This window comes from Petaurus breviceps, unplaced genomic scaffold (assembly GCF_028583685.1).
Source record: "Petaurus breviceps papuanus isolate PSGF00001 unplaced genomic scaffold, PetGlider_PUasm1.0 229, whole genome shotgun sequence".
NCBI classification, from domain to species: Eukaryota; Metazoa; Chordata; class Mammalia; order Diprotodontia; family Petauridae; genus Petaurus; species Petaurus breviceps.
The window spans coordinates 17039834-17056089 of NW_027185903.1; the positions used below are offsets into that span (position 1 = coordinate 17039834).

At 39.3% G+C, this 16256-nt stretch overlaps 2 protein-coding genes across 5 annotated transcripts in view; one reads left to right on the forward strand and one right to left on the reverse strand.

Annotated features, from left to right (window-relative positions):
* Window positions 1–4339, forward strand: part of PDE8B (phosphodiesterase 8B) — a 357883-nt gene extending 353544 nt beyond the window's left edge. For both annotated transcript variants that reach the window (XM_069096276.1, XM_069096275.1), the window contains exons 21-22: window positions 911–1040; window positions 3787–4339. In XM_069096276.1, coding sequence (XP_068952377.1) covers window positions 911–1040; window positions 3787–3896 — 240 coding nt within the window. In that variant the 3' untranslated portion in view covers window positions 3897–4339. The remainder of the gene's footprint in view (window positions 1–910; window positions 1041–3786) is intronic.
* The window catches only part of WDR41 (WD repeat domain 41), a 77736-nt gene that overhangs the window by 7207 nt on the left and 54273 nt on the right, over window positions 1–16256 (reverse strand). For 2 of the 3 annotated variants that reach the window (XM_069096278.1, XM_069096277.1), the window contains exon 13: window positions 10976–11290. The exons of the other annotated variant lie outside the window; for it this stretch is intronic. In XM_069096278.1, coding sequence (XP_068952379.1) covers window positions 11138–11290 — 153 coding nt within the window. In that variant the 3' untranslated portion in view covers window positions 10976–11137. Of the gene's footprint in view, window positions 1–10975; window positions 11291–16256 lie in introns of those variants that run through there. 3 annotated transcript variants of the gene reach the window in all.

The window sequence follows — 16256 nt, forward strand, 5'->3', positions numbered from 1 at the left end:
TATACTATTATTAATACCATCTTACATGTAATTAAGAAAAAAGATATACAGGCACTGAGGCATAGAGATCCACTGGAAAAGTTGAAACGGGTATGGGAGAAAATATGGGAGAGAGCAGATTGGAGGTGGGGATATCCTGTGGGACTGCTGTTTTGGGGGAATGGGTGGGGGAAAACGGGGAGAAAATTTGTAACTCAAAATCTGGCGGAAATGAATGATGTAAATCAGCAGTTAATAAAGCATTTAAATTTAAAAAAAAAAGAAAAAAAAGAAAATGATTTCCTATACAACTTGACAGGTCATAGGCAGTCATGTAACATTATTAAGCACCCACTATGTATTAGGCACTGTGCTAAATGCTAACCTTACATTTAATTAGTCTGGGGGGGGGGAGGGTACAAGATGTTGGGCCTGGCATATAGCAGAGTTCTGCTGCATTTGTTACATATTTCAGTCTTCAGGGTTCATTTTGTGGGTTATCTGAGACCCAAGAAGGAAACTGGGTAAAGGAAATTGTCATTCTCCTTCCATGTAGTAAAGGAAAGTCACATAGAAGTGAGTTTTTAGGAGCTCAAAGAGGAAAGAAAGTATGCTTGGGCAAACTGGAATACAGAAGGGTGTTACACAGAATAGAGTCCATAGGTGAATCCGCAGGTTCCAAAGAACAACGAGGTAAGCCTGGGGAGGATAGAGATAGGGCAAAGAAATTGAAGGGTAGTGTTGAGCAGCCTATGGGAACACTTGTAGCAGAAGGCATGTGAGAAGCCAAGTCTACGTGTTGACTTTCCACAGCAGGGAGGGGTGGTAATCTCACTGTGTGGGAAGGATAGTAGAAGCTTCTGAAATGGAATCCATAGAAGCAGCAAAACCACACAGCTAATAATATTTACTCGTTTCTTTATTTTTGTAGACGGATGAAGAGAAGAGACAAGGGCTACCAGTGGTGATGCCAGTATTCGATCGAAATACTTGCAGCATCCCAAAGTCCCAGATCTCCTTCATTGACTATTTCATAACAGATATGTTTGATGCTTGGGATGGTAAGGAAGCTTATGTTTTCTTTTTCTCCAAGAAACACCTGGTTAGACTGAGATTTCAGTTAGCCAGAAAGTAATTGTTATTGTCCTACTATATGAACCCAGCTCATTCATTCATTCAGCAAAAATTTACTGAGCACATATATGTGTTGTGGGAGACATAGAGAAACATCAGACATGGTCCTTGCCTTCAAGTAGCTTTTTGCCTGGCCTATGGGATATAATTCAGAACGTGGGACATAATAGAGAATGTACCACAAAGTACTGTGAAAAGTACAAGCAAAATGCTTTGAGAGATCAGAGGGACAGATCACTTGGGGAAGAGAGAGCATAGTCTGAGAAGGCTTCTTGGAAGTGGTGACATTTGATTTTGACCATAAAGAATGGATAGGATTTTGACAGATGAGATCTGTCAAAGACATGGATACAGAGCATGCAGATTAGAGGCAATAGCCCAGATACTGAGCTTCTGGAGTCAGCTGGCAACAATAGAAAGGAAAAGGAGAAACATCCAAGAGGGAGAATCAACAGAATTTGGTAATTGATTAGATGTGGAATTGATGTGTAAGTAAAAAAATGACTCAAAAGATTTTGAGCCTCAACAGCCAAGAGAGTCATCAACATTAAAATGTCACACCTGCAAAGGTACACAAGTGCAAAAGATGCTTTTAGGTTCCCAGAGTCTAAAAATACCTAATTATCAGAAATTATTTCTGTTGTGCTAAGTTACTCCAGCAATTATCCTTGTTTCTAGGGCTTAGTATTAGAGTCATTAAAAATGCTAGTTTCTAGATTGGTAAAGTGCCAAACAACACATCTTAATTCTGGGTGTGGGTGTGTATGGATATGTGACTTTCCTCATCTTTCCTAAAATGCAGCTTATTTTGGGGATTTGTATTAGATGATTTGTTTTTAACATTTAAGATATTAGATACAGAGCGATCACTTCCTGAAAAAGATCTCAAAAAGAAAACTCCTAGGAATATTATAGCCAGGTTCCAGAGTTCCCAGATCAAGGAGAAAATATTACAAGCAGCCAGGAAGAAACAATTTCAATATTGTGGAAACACAATCAGGATAACTCAGGCCCTGGCAGCTTCTACACTGAGGGATCAAAGGGCTTGGAATATGATATTCCAGAGGTCAAAGGAGCTGGAATTAAAACCAAGAATCACCTACCCAGCAAAACTGAGTATCACGTTTCAGGAGAAAATATGGTGATTCAGTGGAATAGAGGACTTTCAAGCATTCTTGATGAAAAAGACACAGTTGAATAGAAAATTTGACAAGAGAAGGTAAACAGGGAAAAGAAATCATAAGGAACTTATCAAAATTGAAATACTTATATTCCTACATGGAAAGATGATAATTGTAACCTATGAAACTTTTCTCAGTATGAGAATAGTTGAAGGGAACAGAAATATGTGTGTATACATACATACATATATGTCTATATAGGAGGGTATATGGGCCTATGAATACATATGTGAGTGTGTGTATATATGTCTACAGGTATACATAGACAGAGGGCACAGGACCAATTGAATAGGAAGGGATGATACTTAAAAGGTGAAATTAAGAGGTGAGAGAGGAATATAAGGAGAGGAGATGGGGAGAGACAGAATGGGGTAAATTATCTCATATAGAAGAGGCAAAGGAAAATTGTTACAATGGAGGGGAAGAACAGGAAGGCAAAAGGGAATGAGTCAACCTTATTCTCATTGAATTTGGCTTAGGGAGGGAATGACATACACACTAAATAGGGTATCTCACCCCACAGGAGAGTAGAGGGGAAGGGAAAGAGAGGGGGGATAATGGAAGAGAGGGCAGGCTGGGGGGAGGGAAGTTAGAAACACACACTTTTGAAAAGGGATAGAGTCAAAATAGAGAATAGAACAAATGGGGGGTGGGATAGGATGGAGGGAAATATAGTCAGTCTTCTACAATATATCCACTATGGAAATGTGTTGCATAGCTACACATGTACAACCTATATTGAATTGCTTATCTTCCCATTAAGGGTGGGTGACAAGGGAGGAAGAGAAAGAATCTGGAATCCAAAGTTTTAATATCATATATTTAAAAAATATATATATATATATACATATTATTATTGCCATTATTATTTTACATGTAACTGGGAAATGAGATATACAGGTACTGGGGCATAGAGATCCATTGTGCCCTACTGGAAAGTCGGAGGGGAAATGGGGGAAGATATGAGAGAGAGCAGATTGGGAGAGGGGATATTCAGTGGGATCACTGTTTTGGGGTGGTGGGTAGGGAAAATGGGGAGAAAATTTGTAACTCAAATTCTTGTGGAAATGAATGATATAAAACTAAAAAATAAAAAAGAGAGGGAAAAAAAGATATCAGATACAGGAGAAGCTCATTCTAAGTTGTCTAAAATAGTATTTTTCCCTCCAAGAATTAGACACTTCTTCAGTTCTAGGCAGCAGCTCCAGCAACACTGCTCTGTCCTTTCTCTAGCTTCTATTGGCACCCTCAGACAAAACACATGTCATGGACTACCATCCTCTTACTAGCAGACACCATTTAGGGTCAAGGGATATTTAATTCTTATTTTGTAGCCAGATCATTTTAAACATATGCAACTCAGTTCCCAAGAAAGAGCAAAACAAAGTCTAGTGAATTGACTTTAGGGCCTAAAGAGACATGGCCATGTAAATGTTTGTTTTAGCTCAACTTAATACAACAAGGTTCTTTTGATTTCTGTGTATCCCTACAGCATTTGCACACCTCCCAGCTCTGATGCAACATTTGGCTGATAACTACAAACACTGGAAAATGCTGGATGAGTTAAAATGCAAGAGCCTGAGGCTTCCATCCGACAGCTAAAATGGGAAGGCTGCAAAGTGAGACCTCTTAATCTACAAGCTACACTGTGAATCACTTAGTGACCGAGAAGAGAGGGACCTGTGTATTTCCCTTTAAAGTGAACCTAACAGCTGTAGATTAAGGAGCCAACAGTTAATACTCCCTCTTAAATTGCCCAAATTTCCCAGTATTTCATTCTTGGAAAGTTATGTATCTAACACAGATGAATAAATGTTCTATTGAACATTTGAGGGAGGGCAGATACTTGGCGAGGTCATTCCCACTGTTGTCGGTTACCCCACGTGCCTGTGCCCTTATCAGACCTTGTAACAAGGAAACCAATGGCTATTTTATGTATTCTGTTCACCTGGATGATGACCATATATATATATATGGGTTAGTGCACCCTCCCATCTTGTCCTCGACAAAAGAGCAAATGCCACCATAGACTCGATTATTTCTTGAGTATTAACGTCAATAAAGATTCCTCATGAAAAGCTTCCCTAGAGGATGGTCACTTCTAAGAAGATCCAGCATGAAATGAACCAAATAGCGGGGTCTGATTACCTAGGGAGAACCCTGTTGGTCTGACAGTCTACTCACCCAACTGTGGTTCCCTTGGCCAGAATAAATATAGGCTAACTCAAAAAGAGTACTGGCCTAATGATAGCTCCATCCAATGGTACCAGGAACTCATATGGTTCTCTTTCCTATAAAAGGGATTCTAATAAAAGCCATCCATAATCCAGGGAGGGAGAGGAGGTCTTGCTTTGGGGGAATTTATGAACTTCATCTATTTCCACCTTATGGAGGCGGCAATGAAACACAACACTGCACGTATTATACAAAAGCCATTAAATCTAAATATCTGTTCAAGAACTTCTTTCTAAAAAAAAAAAGTTTGTATACAGTTGCTGTTTAAAGATTTTATTAAATTGATCTACATTTTCTGGGTCCAAGTCCATGCAGTGTGCTATGCCGTATGCTATATGTAACTTCTTTTTGCCCACCTACTTGCCTATTGGACAGCGCTCTTTTGCTTTTATGATGTAAAAAAAAAAGTTACAAGATATGTAAATATGTTAGAAACCAAGCATATTGCAGGGTGTCATTACACTTTTAAAATATGAATTGTATGCTAAGAAGCTTCTAAAGCACAAATGCATATTTTTATACATTTCTTTTCTCACAACTTTCTGTGCTTAACATAAATTCAGATTTTGGACTCCTCTCTTTCCCTTTTCCCAATCAACTCCTTTACGTGTATATAAATACTAGCAACCCAGCAAATGGTGTATTTGGTTTTTTTCTTTCAAAGGCTGCTCACTCCATGCTGCATTTCTGAGAGGTCTAAGCAGTAACTGAACAGGATTGGTGAGGGAGCTGCTTTTTCAAACCATAAAATTTGCAAATGCAAAAGGGCCTGGGGCTGGCTCACATTTTGTATGGCAAAGGGAAATGTAGTTGGTAAAAGAAAAAGGGCTTGTTTTGGTAGTCAAGGAAAAAAAAAGACAATGACTGTCATTTTTGCTGAGAACTACATACTGTGCCAATGTTTTTCTATGTTTTGTACTAACAAATGGAAGCATTCATGATATTTCCATGCAGAGAAATGCACCTAAGCTCTATTTTTGTTAAAATTGTAATAGCATCTTTGTGGAAGCAGCAGCTACCGCCTTCCACTATGTATCATAAGGCTGCATTGTGTATATTTGATGAAGTTGTTTTTTTGTGAAGTATTTGTAATGGCTTTTCCTACAGCTGAGCCCCATTTCGCTATGGTTGTCTTAATTTGATCTGTTTGGCCTAAATTTTTCCTAGTATCAAGATTTTGGCTTTAGTGTTTTGTTTTGTTTTTAATTTGACAGGGATGGCATTTTGAAGACCTGGTCCAAACTTGTTCCAAAGACAGAGTTCCATTTTCAGGAACTAGTTATGGCAAGGTAGGATAGAATTCAGCAGCTTATACAAGGCGAGAACAATCTTTTCTAACCATCTCACTCTCAGGATCATTTATCAGGAGACTGACATTTTCTATATGAAACATTTCATTTAACTCAGTGTTATGTCAAATTGATTTCATATCAACTACAAAATTAATGTGGGAATGTTAAATACTTTAAGACAGGCAGGTAATAAAGCTCAAATGTAGATTTGCTCTTTATCTACCAGTATAATCTTCAGACTTCTGATGAGTTGCTAAGCTCCAAGCTCAATGTTCCATGGAGCCAATTTAACCAAAGCATGGGATTCTGTACCATGTATATGTCAAAAAGGATTGTAAGATCGAGGCCCTCATAGTTTATTAAAAAAGAAAAAAGTGAGTAACTCACTGCCCTCTTCTATTGAATACCTTCCTAACATTACATGGGGCGTCAAGGTTCCAGAAGAAATTTGGGGATGTGAGGCTCTACTTTTCTGAGAAAACCTACATGCCTAGCACTGTTAATATTAATGAGAAAAGGAGAGGTTGCTCTCAAAATGGTCTGTTTCCTTCCTATTTCTACTAGCCTGAAAGACGTAACACATTCTATGTTTTATGAGAAGTCCTTGCTGTACCTTCACTTCTAAGACTATAATTCACATGCTTCAATGTGAATGTTGGTAAGTTTGCTTTCCAGGAACAGAACAAGCCCTGTCTCTCCATGCAGTCAGACCTCAGCCTGCCAAAGAGAGGTAAATGGAGGTAAAGAGTAGGTACCCCTATATCTGAAGCCTTTAATTCTGTAACAGAGACTTTCCCAGAGACTCTGTGTTCTATCAATGATGGATAAGATACAGCACTGCGTACTGGTTCCAATGTTGTGACAAATGTCATATTGTTCATAGGAAATACACTAAAGAGAACACAGAAGAAAATACATATGGAATATCCACAAGTCTTGGCTGAGCACATGTAATTAGGTGGGCAGCCAGAGTCAGCACCCCTGCCAGAATACAGAATTCATCCACTGGAAATTGTTCAGTTCTTATGATATTAGCACTTCCCTCCCATTCTACTATACTTAAAAAAAAAAATCCACCTCCTGGAAATTAATGTAGGACAAGCTCAATTAATGAGCTGTTATCTGTTCATAAGCCAAGCTGCTATCAATCTGTCAGGTCTAAAAATCTGCTATTTCATTGAAAACTTAAAAGATAATGTACCAGGAAATAAGATTCATTGCAAAGGATAGACGTATATAAATTCAGGGTACTAATGCTTCCCAAACTCACCATTTGGGCTCTATTATTTAACTCTGGATACTCTTCTATCACACATTCATGTTTTCCACCAGCAATTTAAATTGTTTGGCCCAAAGAATCTTGTAAGTAGAAAGTTTATTTTTGACCAGTTTATAAGTATATATACAGAGTTTATAAGTATATATATATATATATATATATATATATATTCTGGAAAAGTTAGCAAACCAGGGGCAGTGATATATCTATTAATTCCTGTCTAATTTGCTGAGGATGCCTGATAGAATTGAAGGAACTGTCTTTCATTCATGGCATTATTCAGAATTTATTAAGCAAAATCTGGTCAGTAATGGGTGGATAATTTGCATTTAGGAAACCCAAAGAGTGGAAAGGGCCCCTGAGAATCCATCTACTGACTTCTCTTGCTTTTAGCTAAGATCTTATATAAAAAGAGGTTGCTTCCCAAGGGGTCTAATGTTTTTAAAGCCCTTAAAGATGATTCTGTGTTTCAAATCAAGGAATATTTATTAAGCACCTACATTGTGCTAATTTAAGCATTGGAAACAAAAAGACAAAAACCAAACAGTCCCTGGCCTCAAAGAACTTACATTTTACACTGGCACAAAAAGAACAAAAAGCAGCCCTGAGACGGGCCAGCAATACAGAGGAGATGGTTCACTGAAGCAAGTAGTGCTCCAATTTCCCCAAAATGAACCATTTCTTCCTTGAAGATTATCCTTAAGGGATGATTCTCATCTCCAAATGGAACCCTGGCCCTTCTATCTCCATCCCCTCCACCTAAAGACACAAGAAGCCTGCTGTGAGCGCCATGAAAGCATTCATTTTAGAAGAGTACAGAGAAAGTCCAGGCAGAGTATCAGCCAGAAGTCAAGTCTTAAATGAAGTATAAGCCTCGATCATTAGCACACATCCATCCTAAGGCCCAATTCCACCTTTTCACTCCAAAGTTTTGCTAAAGGGTTTATACTCAGTCTCTGTGAATGCTCTAAGGAGCTAATTTTTACCTATTTTAGTATTCTGAGTAAAACCCAAACTGACATCATCTTTGCCTAAAACTAACTATGTTACTTTCAGGGCTCACATTTCTCATCTGGAAGTTGAAGGTGTTGGAGGGCCCCATTCCAAACCTAAAGTTATATAATTTAAGATAACTATTCTGTTAGTTAGCCAAGGTAAAGATTGATTGAAACAAAAGAAAAAGAGGAAAAATTAAAGAGTTCAGTTAAAGGCCTGAATAAAGGCTTCTTGCTTCCTGATTCAGAAATAATGTATAAATTGGCAGAAAAATACCCTTTGAGAAAAGCGATTAATGCAACTATTGACAGGTAAACTGTTGAATTCACTGTATTAAAATATCTTCCTTCAACCATTTAATCTTAAAATAAGTTTAAAATTAATCCTACCCAGCTTTTTAAATGTGTGGACTCAAGTTCCCTCCTCACTCCTAGCTCTGAAAAAATGACTAAGGAATTAGGGATACAAAGTAATCTAATGCTATGGCAATTAGGCTAAAATGTATAGTGATAACATGATCAAATATTAGTAGTCATTGAATAAATGAATCCTTTTTTCAACTTTCATTTCTGAGTCATGTTAAAATGAATAATGGGCGCTCCTGTCCTTCATTCATTAATGACTAGCTAGTTGAATCTTGAGCTCTCAGCAGCAATTCCCTTATCCCAAATAGCTATGCTTCTCACCAATTCAGCTTTCTGTCCTAAAACATCTGGGGGGACAGCTGCTGTTCCAGTACCAATCAAGCCAGTAACAGTTTATGTCAGTTCACACTAGGAAATAGCATGAGAAATTTTTTTCAGTTCAATTTCAATTCCAATTCTGGTTAAAACGAAGTCTTTAGAATTAATGCTTTGGGTTGGATTCCATGGAAGGGAGGAGAAAAAAAAGTCCCAGTTGCTTTCATGCTCATTTGGATTTTAGAGACTAAAGAAAATAGAATTTGACTTAAAAACATAAGCCTACTTGTCAAAAGAGAAAAAAAAAAGCTACTATGCTCAAATGGCTTTTTAAGTTTCACAGTCATTTATCCCCATAACAAATTCAAGGCAGCCCTGGAGTACTGAAGTACTTAAAGACAAGGAGATTAGGAGGAAGGCAGAATCCACTGGTTTCTCCCAGCCATTCTGAGCCAGCACGGTCTGTCAACAGCTTCCTTACCTGCAAAAGAAGGGAGCTGAAGAGGTGATCGCTAAGATCTCTTCCAGCTCTAAGAAGCCTTTTTAGTTAATGCCACAATTTTCCTTCTCTCCCAATCCCATTCCACCCCAATAATTCAAGTCTGAAAGAAGAAACTCAAAACACAGAACTACTTCAGTGTTACCTCAAGCTAAAATCATGGTAACTGACAAACGCAGACCAAATTTCCAGGTCTCCCAAGGATAAACTTAATTTAACTGTATCAGGGCTTTCAACTTCTCCAAGGTGTCATTTAAAAATTGTCAACTATAGATTAAATTCCCTAAAGGTAAACTCATAGGATTACAGATCCTGGTAGGGCCCACAAGGGCCATCTAGCCAGTCCCCTTCAATTTACAGATGAGGAAATGGAGTCCCAAAGAGACTGATCATGCCCTCAAGGTCTCATAGGTAACAAACAGAAAGAACTGGAATTAGAATCTAGCCTCTCAGACTCCACTTCCAGTCAGGGCCTGCTAGTCTGCATTTTTATAAATGCAAACTTTGGGGGCCACTTGGTGGCACAGTGGATAGAGTGCTGAGCTTGGAGTCAGGAAGACTTGAGTTCAAATTTGACCTCAGACACTCACTAGATGTGAGACCCTGGGCAAGTCATTTAATCCTATTTGCCTTAATCCACTGGAGAAGGAAATGACAAACCACTCCAGTATCTTTGCCAAGAAAATCCCATACAGGCTCACGAAGAGTTGTACACAACTGAACAAGAAACAAAATGCAAACCTAGAGAAAAATGTTGGCCATATTCTGGGTGGAAGATTAGTTTAGCTCCAAAAGGTCACTCCACAAGGTAGACAAGTTTACAAGCAGAACAATACAAATTTACAAAACACTCATATGTCGTTTTCTTTTCCTTTCATATGAAAAAAATACTTTTAAAAAGGAACAGATGAGATGATCTTTAAGGTCCCTTCCCATTCTAAATCTATGATCCTATGGATTAACAGTCAAAAAAGCCCAATATTCACTTTTTAGGGCTACACCACTGTCCAGTGTTTCAAGAATAGTGACAAAAACTCACATGTATAGATGGCACTATACAGTTCACAAAGTACCCCTGTGAGGTGGGCAGTTTAAGCACTGTTCTCTGCCCCCATTTTACAGATGAGGGAAGCACAAGTGAAATGACTTCCATTAGCCTGGGTTCCCAGGACCAGGAAGTGTCTGAGGCTGCATCAAGGCCCAAGTTTCCTCCCTCAAAGGCCAGTGCTATTCCCACTCGACCATCCTGTTTTACAACTTCCCTGAATGGTTAAAAACATACAAAGAAAAGTGCTAGTTACTCCCTTTTCATCTCTTGTCCTTGTAATGAAAGGAAATTTCAGCAGGGACAAATTATACAGAAAAGTTCAGGAGAGCTTAATTCATTCCATTACTCTTTAAATTTTTTAAACCCATATGACTCTTGTGGGTGGGTTTGTTTTCCTATAATTTTAAAAGAGGTAAGGTTTGCAAGATTCAGCTAAGGATTTCAGTATCTTTAAATTCAGAAAAGCCTCTTTAGTTATTCTGAGTGTGATCACCTCAGGAGCTACATGAGGACCATATGATATAGTTCTCAGGGGGAACAGTTTCTACCACAGGGCTCGCTTTCTCTCTCTCTCTCTCTCTCTGTCTCTCTCCATACATATGTGAGTGTGTATACATATATATTCACTCTTGACAGGTTCAGAGAATACAGATTCAACACAAAAATCAAACTTTATGTACCATTTGGGGGGAAAAACATTTTAAAATTTTGTAAAAGATAAATATATTACAATTTTCCAGATATCTCTTAAAATTCTTCTTAGTCTATATTTGATATTCAGGATTCATGCACATGAATGCCTTATTCAGCAAAACTAGAAACCAAGGTTCAAATCACCATCATCCTCTAATTTCTGAAATAATCTCAAACTTCGTAATGCTGACTCTCGCTCTCCATTTTTCCACAAAATAATGAGGTGATCAGCAGAGCATGTCACTAGGCCATGGTCTTCAAAGTATAAGAACATCTGTAATGAAAGTGAAGATCACCAATTATAGCACATAATACTAGGTAAGGAGAATTCCATTCAACATCCATTCATTAAGCATCTACTGTGTGCTAAGTGCTCGAGAAATACAAAGTTTAGAAAATCCATGGTGCCTGCCTTCATGGAGCTTCTGGGGAACAGAGGTTAAAAATGCAAAGACAGTACTCTGTTTATCACAAATATTTTTAAAAGAATATATTTCCATCAAGGGCCACCCACCACTTTGAATATGAAAATAGAAGTCAGTTTCATTTTTAACCATTACTTTCATTTTTACAAGTAGACAAATGCACAATCCTCTCTATCACCCAGAATTCTAGTCACCAAACTTCTCTACTAACTGGGACTCTCGACACATCTACGTTTCAGTGACATTTGATGTTCACAATTATGAATTTCAGCTACTGCCAAGATTCTGAAAGTTTTTCTGATTTAAAAGAAAGATTACATTGTGTTCTCTATGGCTTTAGTATGTGATCATATTCTAATTCTTCATGAGTTGTTAAAAAAAATGTATTGCCAAACAGAGGTCTGACTAGATTTGCTTTAATAACTAGATAACGATCACTTGTGATTAACCCATTGTTTTTGTACAAATGGCTGCTGCTAAACTGCTTGAAAAACTCTGTTTCATTTAAGAGAATTAAATGAATAAAAGCTACCTCTACAAGTCTGGTGACATTATTTTATTAAGAAACACTCATTCCAGTGGATCAGTGACTGCTCTGGATGTTTTCTCAAAAAAGGCAGACTGCAAACCATTCCTGCCTGCCTGCCCCTGCTGTGGGACCCTCCTCCAGGGATTCCAATGAGTTCACGATAGGGGAGGGTCAAGCCAACATACCAGAGACCACCCTCACTTTCTCCTAACAGCATGAGGATGCCAGTGGGGCCCTAGGTCTGTCCACCCGTTGTCTTTCAATCCAGGAGTTTCCCCAGGAGCATCTTCTATTCCTGTTCTCTGAAATTCCTCATTTGGTATATTTCAGCGTTGCTCATACCCACCATGAAAACCCTCCATCACACTGCCTTCTAGGTGATCTTCATTTTTGGTTCTTTGGAAATTGCTGTGTACCATATCTCTTAACCATTCTCAAGACTAGCCCTTCCCTGTGTAATCACTGTGCTAAAAGCTAGAGATACAAAAAAAGGCAAACACGTGGTCAAGGAGCTCTGATTTTAGTGGAGAAGGCAACATGTAAATAACTATGTGCAGACAAAAGATATACAGGAGAAAGGGAAAAGGAAGGCACTGGGAGGAGTGGGAGAAGAGGAAGTGCAGGAGACCTGGGAAGGCTGCTACAAAAGAGGGAAGCGGAGCAGAATCTTGAAGGAAGCTTGGGGCTGGAGGTGAAGAGGGAGGCAGGGGGAAGCTAGTACAAAAACACAGAGACAGGAGTGTAGGGTGTAGGGAACAGTAAGTGGGTCAGTGTGGCTGCAGTGAAGAGTGACCAGGAGAGTGAAGTCTAAAATGACTAGAGAAGGGGCTAGGTGGTGAAGGTCTTTAAATGTCAGAGTACTTTGTGCTGGATTCCTGGGGGTTACCAGGGGCAAGAAAAGAAGGTGGTATGATCAGACCTGGACTTTGAGAAAATCACTATGGCAGCTGAGCCAAGCATGGTCTGGAGAGGGAAGGAGGCCACTTAGATTATGACTGCAGCAGCCATGGTCAAAGCTAGCTAGTGTTTATTAATCTCTTGCTATATGGCATTGTGCTAAGTCTAGAGAAGAGGTGATAATGAAAAGGTTTAAAAGTTCAAAGAAAATATGGGAACACTCTTGACAACAATCAGTATGTGAATGTGAATTATATCTGCATAAATTCCCCAAGCAGAAATATATTACAAACCAGTTGCTAAGATTACCACAATATCTGTGCATATTTATGTATACATACATATATATATACATGTGTGCATATATGTGTGTATATATAATATAGGCACATATATTTTATTCTCAGGCAGCCTCTAGAGCTTTTAAAAACAATCCTTACCCTTCTACTTCTTTGCCTTCTGCTGCCACTCCACAGTGTTCATGACTGCAGAGCTCCCACACTTGGACTCCTCTTCTTTTTTGGAGAAGAGGAACATAAGGTTCCTGCCAGCCAAGATAGCTAACATAAGACAGGTATTCTAGCCAATCTTCAGTGATCCTGGCCTAGATCTAGATCCTCCAAAACATCCCTGGTCCTTTTCTTACAGTATGAAAGAACAGCCTAAATCTCAGGGTTCACTTGGAATGGCTCCAGATCATTCCAATCTGTTCTATCCTGTATTATCCTGCTTAGTCATAGACACTGGACATAAATTCCTTCTCCATCTATCAGCATCTAGTATTCTTCTCATCAACTGACCAATTCTTGCAGCAATACTACCCTAAGAACTTCTCAAAAAGCCACCAACTTTGAGAGTCTTTATATCTATGCAGACATAATCAGTCAAATAAACCTGCTATAATCTGGCTGAGTAAACATTACTTAATACATTAAACAATCAATGCAAAATACAAGTTGTCATAAAGTGGAGGACTAAATTCTCAAGCACAGAATGCTGGAGGATTATCAGGAAGGGCAGATAAAAGAGAGGTGCAATGAACAAGGAAATCCTCCTTGAGGAATAACTTGGATTTTCCATGTGGCCAGATGTGGATGAAGTGGGGAGAGCCCTCCAAGAAATGAGCATAATATGAGTAAATACACTGGTGTGTTGTGTTAAAGGGTGGAGAAGAAACTAATGCTAGGGAAATCAGGAGATTATTACAGTAATCCATGTATGAGCTGATTAGGGGCCAGACAAATCCAGTAGAAAAAGAGGAAGGACAAGTATATTTAGTAGGAATAAGAGGATTATTAGTGATAAGTATAGTAGATGAAGAAAAAGAATGAATCAAAGATGACTTCCAAGTTTCTTATCTGAGTAAATGGAATAATAGAGGTACAGGAACAAGGAAAGTTGGTGGAAAAATTGATTTCAAAGAAGACAGAATGAATCTGACCTGAGACAGGCTGGGGGTGACAGACAGAACTGTGCCCTGGAAGAACACCTGTGGGCCCCTTGGTCTGGATCTGTGACCACCTCTCTTAGACTAATTCAAGCAAGCTAAGCTTCACTTCCTTCCCTGCCCTCAGGTCATCTCCTCTTCAACTCTCAAATTTTGGAACCATGAAGGGGATCAAATCAACCATTTTCCCTGGAGAGGGTGTGTCATTCTACTCCCTTATGAACCTACTCACCAACCCAGTAACTTTCCAGGAAGAAAGTACCCCACCAGGCCACCAATCCCCTATGTGTGTTGTCTCCGTCGGGAGAATGTAAGATCCTTGAGTCCAGGACCATCTTTGTTTTGGTATTTGTATTCTCAGTACCTAGAGCACAGGGATTGGCAGATAGTAAGCACTTAATAAATGTTTATTTATTCATGCAACATACAAATGGAAACATCCAGTAAGAAGCTGGTAGTAAGAGAAGAGAGTTGAGAGGACAGAGAGAGCAGGAAGAAAAGGGTGACTACTGAAGCTTTGATAAAAGATCTCTGAGGAAGAGAGAGAAGGAAATAGCATGGAGCTCAAGTGCAAGGATCCAAGATTTTCCAGGGTAGGGTAATCTCACACAGGTTTTATGGCAGAGGAGGATTCAGTAGGGAATCCAGAAAGCCAAGTCCTGGAGTCTGTGGCTGCAAAGGGAGTCAGGGATCCCAGACATGTAACAGGACCTCAGCACCACAAAAACACCACACAATCTGACCCCTACTAATACCACAAGATCATATTCTGCTGTTCCTCCATAGGAACTGTCACTGCTTACACCAACCCGATCTACTCTCTCTCTCTCCCAGGTACTTCCCACACCCTCTGCCCACCTGCCTCTGCTCACATGTCTTCTCTTGTCTGGGATCTACTCTCCCCTCCTCTTTCCTTATCTAAGCATGACTCTTCCCTGGAGGGAGTGCAAAGGCAGCATGGTGGGATGGGAGTGTAAACAACTCTGAACCTGGAGTCAGAAGAGATGGCTCTGAGTTTAGTGGAAAGGGTGCTGGATATGGAGACACAGGATCTGTGTTCAAATCCCTTTTCTGCCACTAATTATCTTTGTGGCTTTGGGCAAGTTATCCCACCTCAGCTTCTGTGTCTGTAAAGTGAGGAGGAAGGACTATATGTCCTCTGATGCCCCTACCATCTCTTGATCTCAATTTAGTAAATGTGTGACTTTTGACAAAAGACTATACCCTGTAGGCATCAGCTCCCCCACCTGTAAATGAAATGATTTTTTGCTGTTGGTTAGTGACCTCATTTGGGGTTTTTCTTGGTAGAGATGCTGGACTGGTTTGCCATTTCCTTCTCCAGTTCATTCTACTGATGATGAAATGGAGGTAAACAAGATTAAATGACTTGCCCAGGGTCACACAGCTATAGTAAGGCCAGATTTAAACTCAGGTCTTCCTGACTCTGGGGGGCCTGCCACCTAATCCTACCCCAATGATAGGATTAGACTAGATAATCTCTACAGTGTTCTCCAGCTCTTACATTCTATATTCTATATTACTCTGCATATGAGTCCCACCTCTTCTGGGTCACCCCCATTCACAAACACCTTCTCCCTCTTATAAAGTAGAATAGTACTTTTTGTTTTTGCCACTCACTTGACACTTAGCATATGTCTTTTGTATCTCTCTCTCTCTCTCTCTCTCTCTCTCTCTCTCTCTCTCTCTCTCTCTCTCTCTCTCTCTCTCTCTCTCTCTCTCTCTCTCTATTTTAAATGCAATTTCCTGTCTTCTCACCTAGATTGTGAGCTCCTGAGTGTTAAGGTCAAATTTCATGCTTCTTTGTAACCCTACCATACAGTATAGCGTATCCCTTTGTATCCCTACCATACAGTACACTTAGAGGAGATATTCTGTCAAGTGTTTGCTGATAATGATGATAGATTAACTAGTATCATGAAAG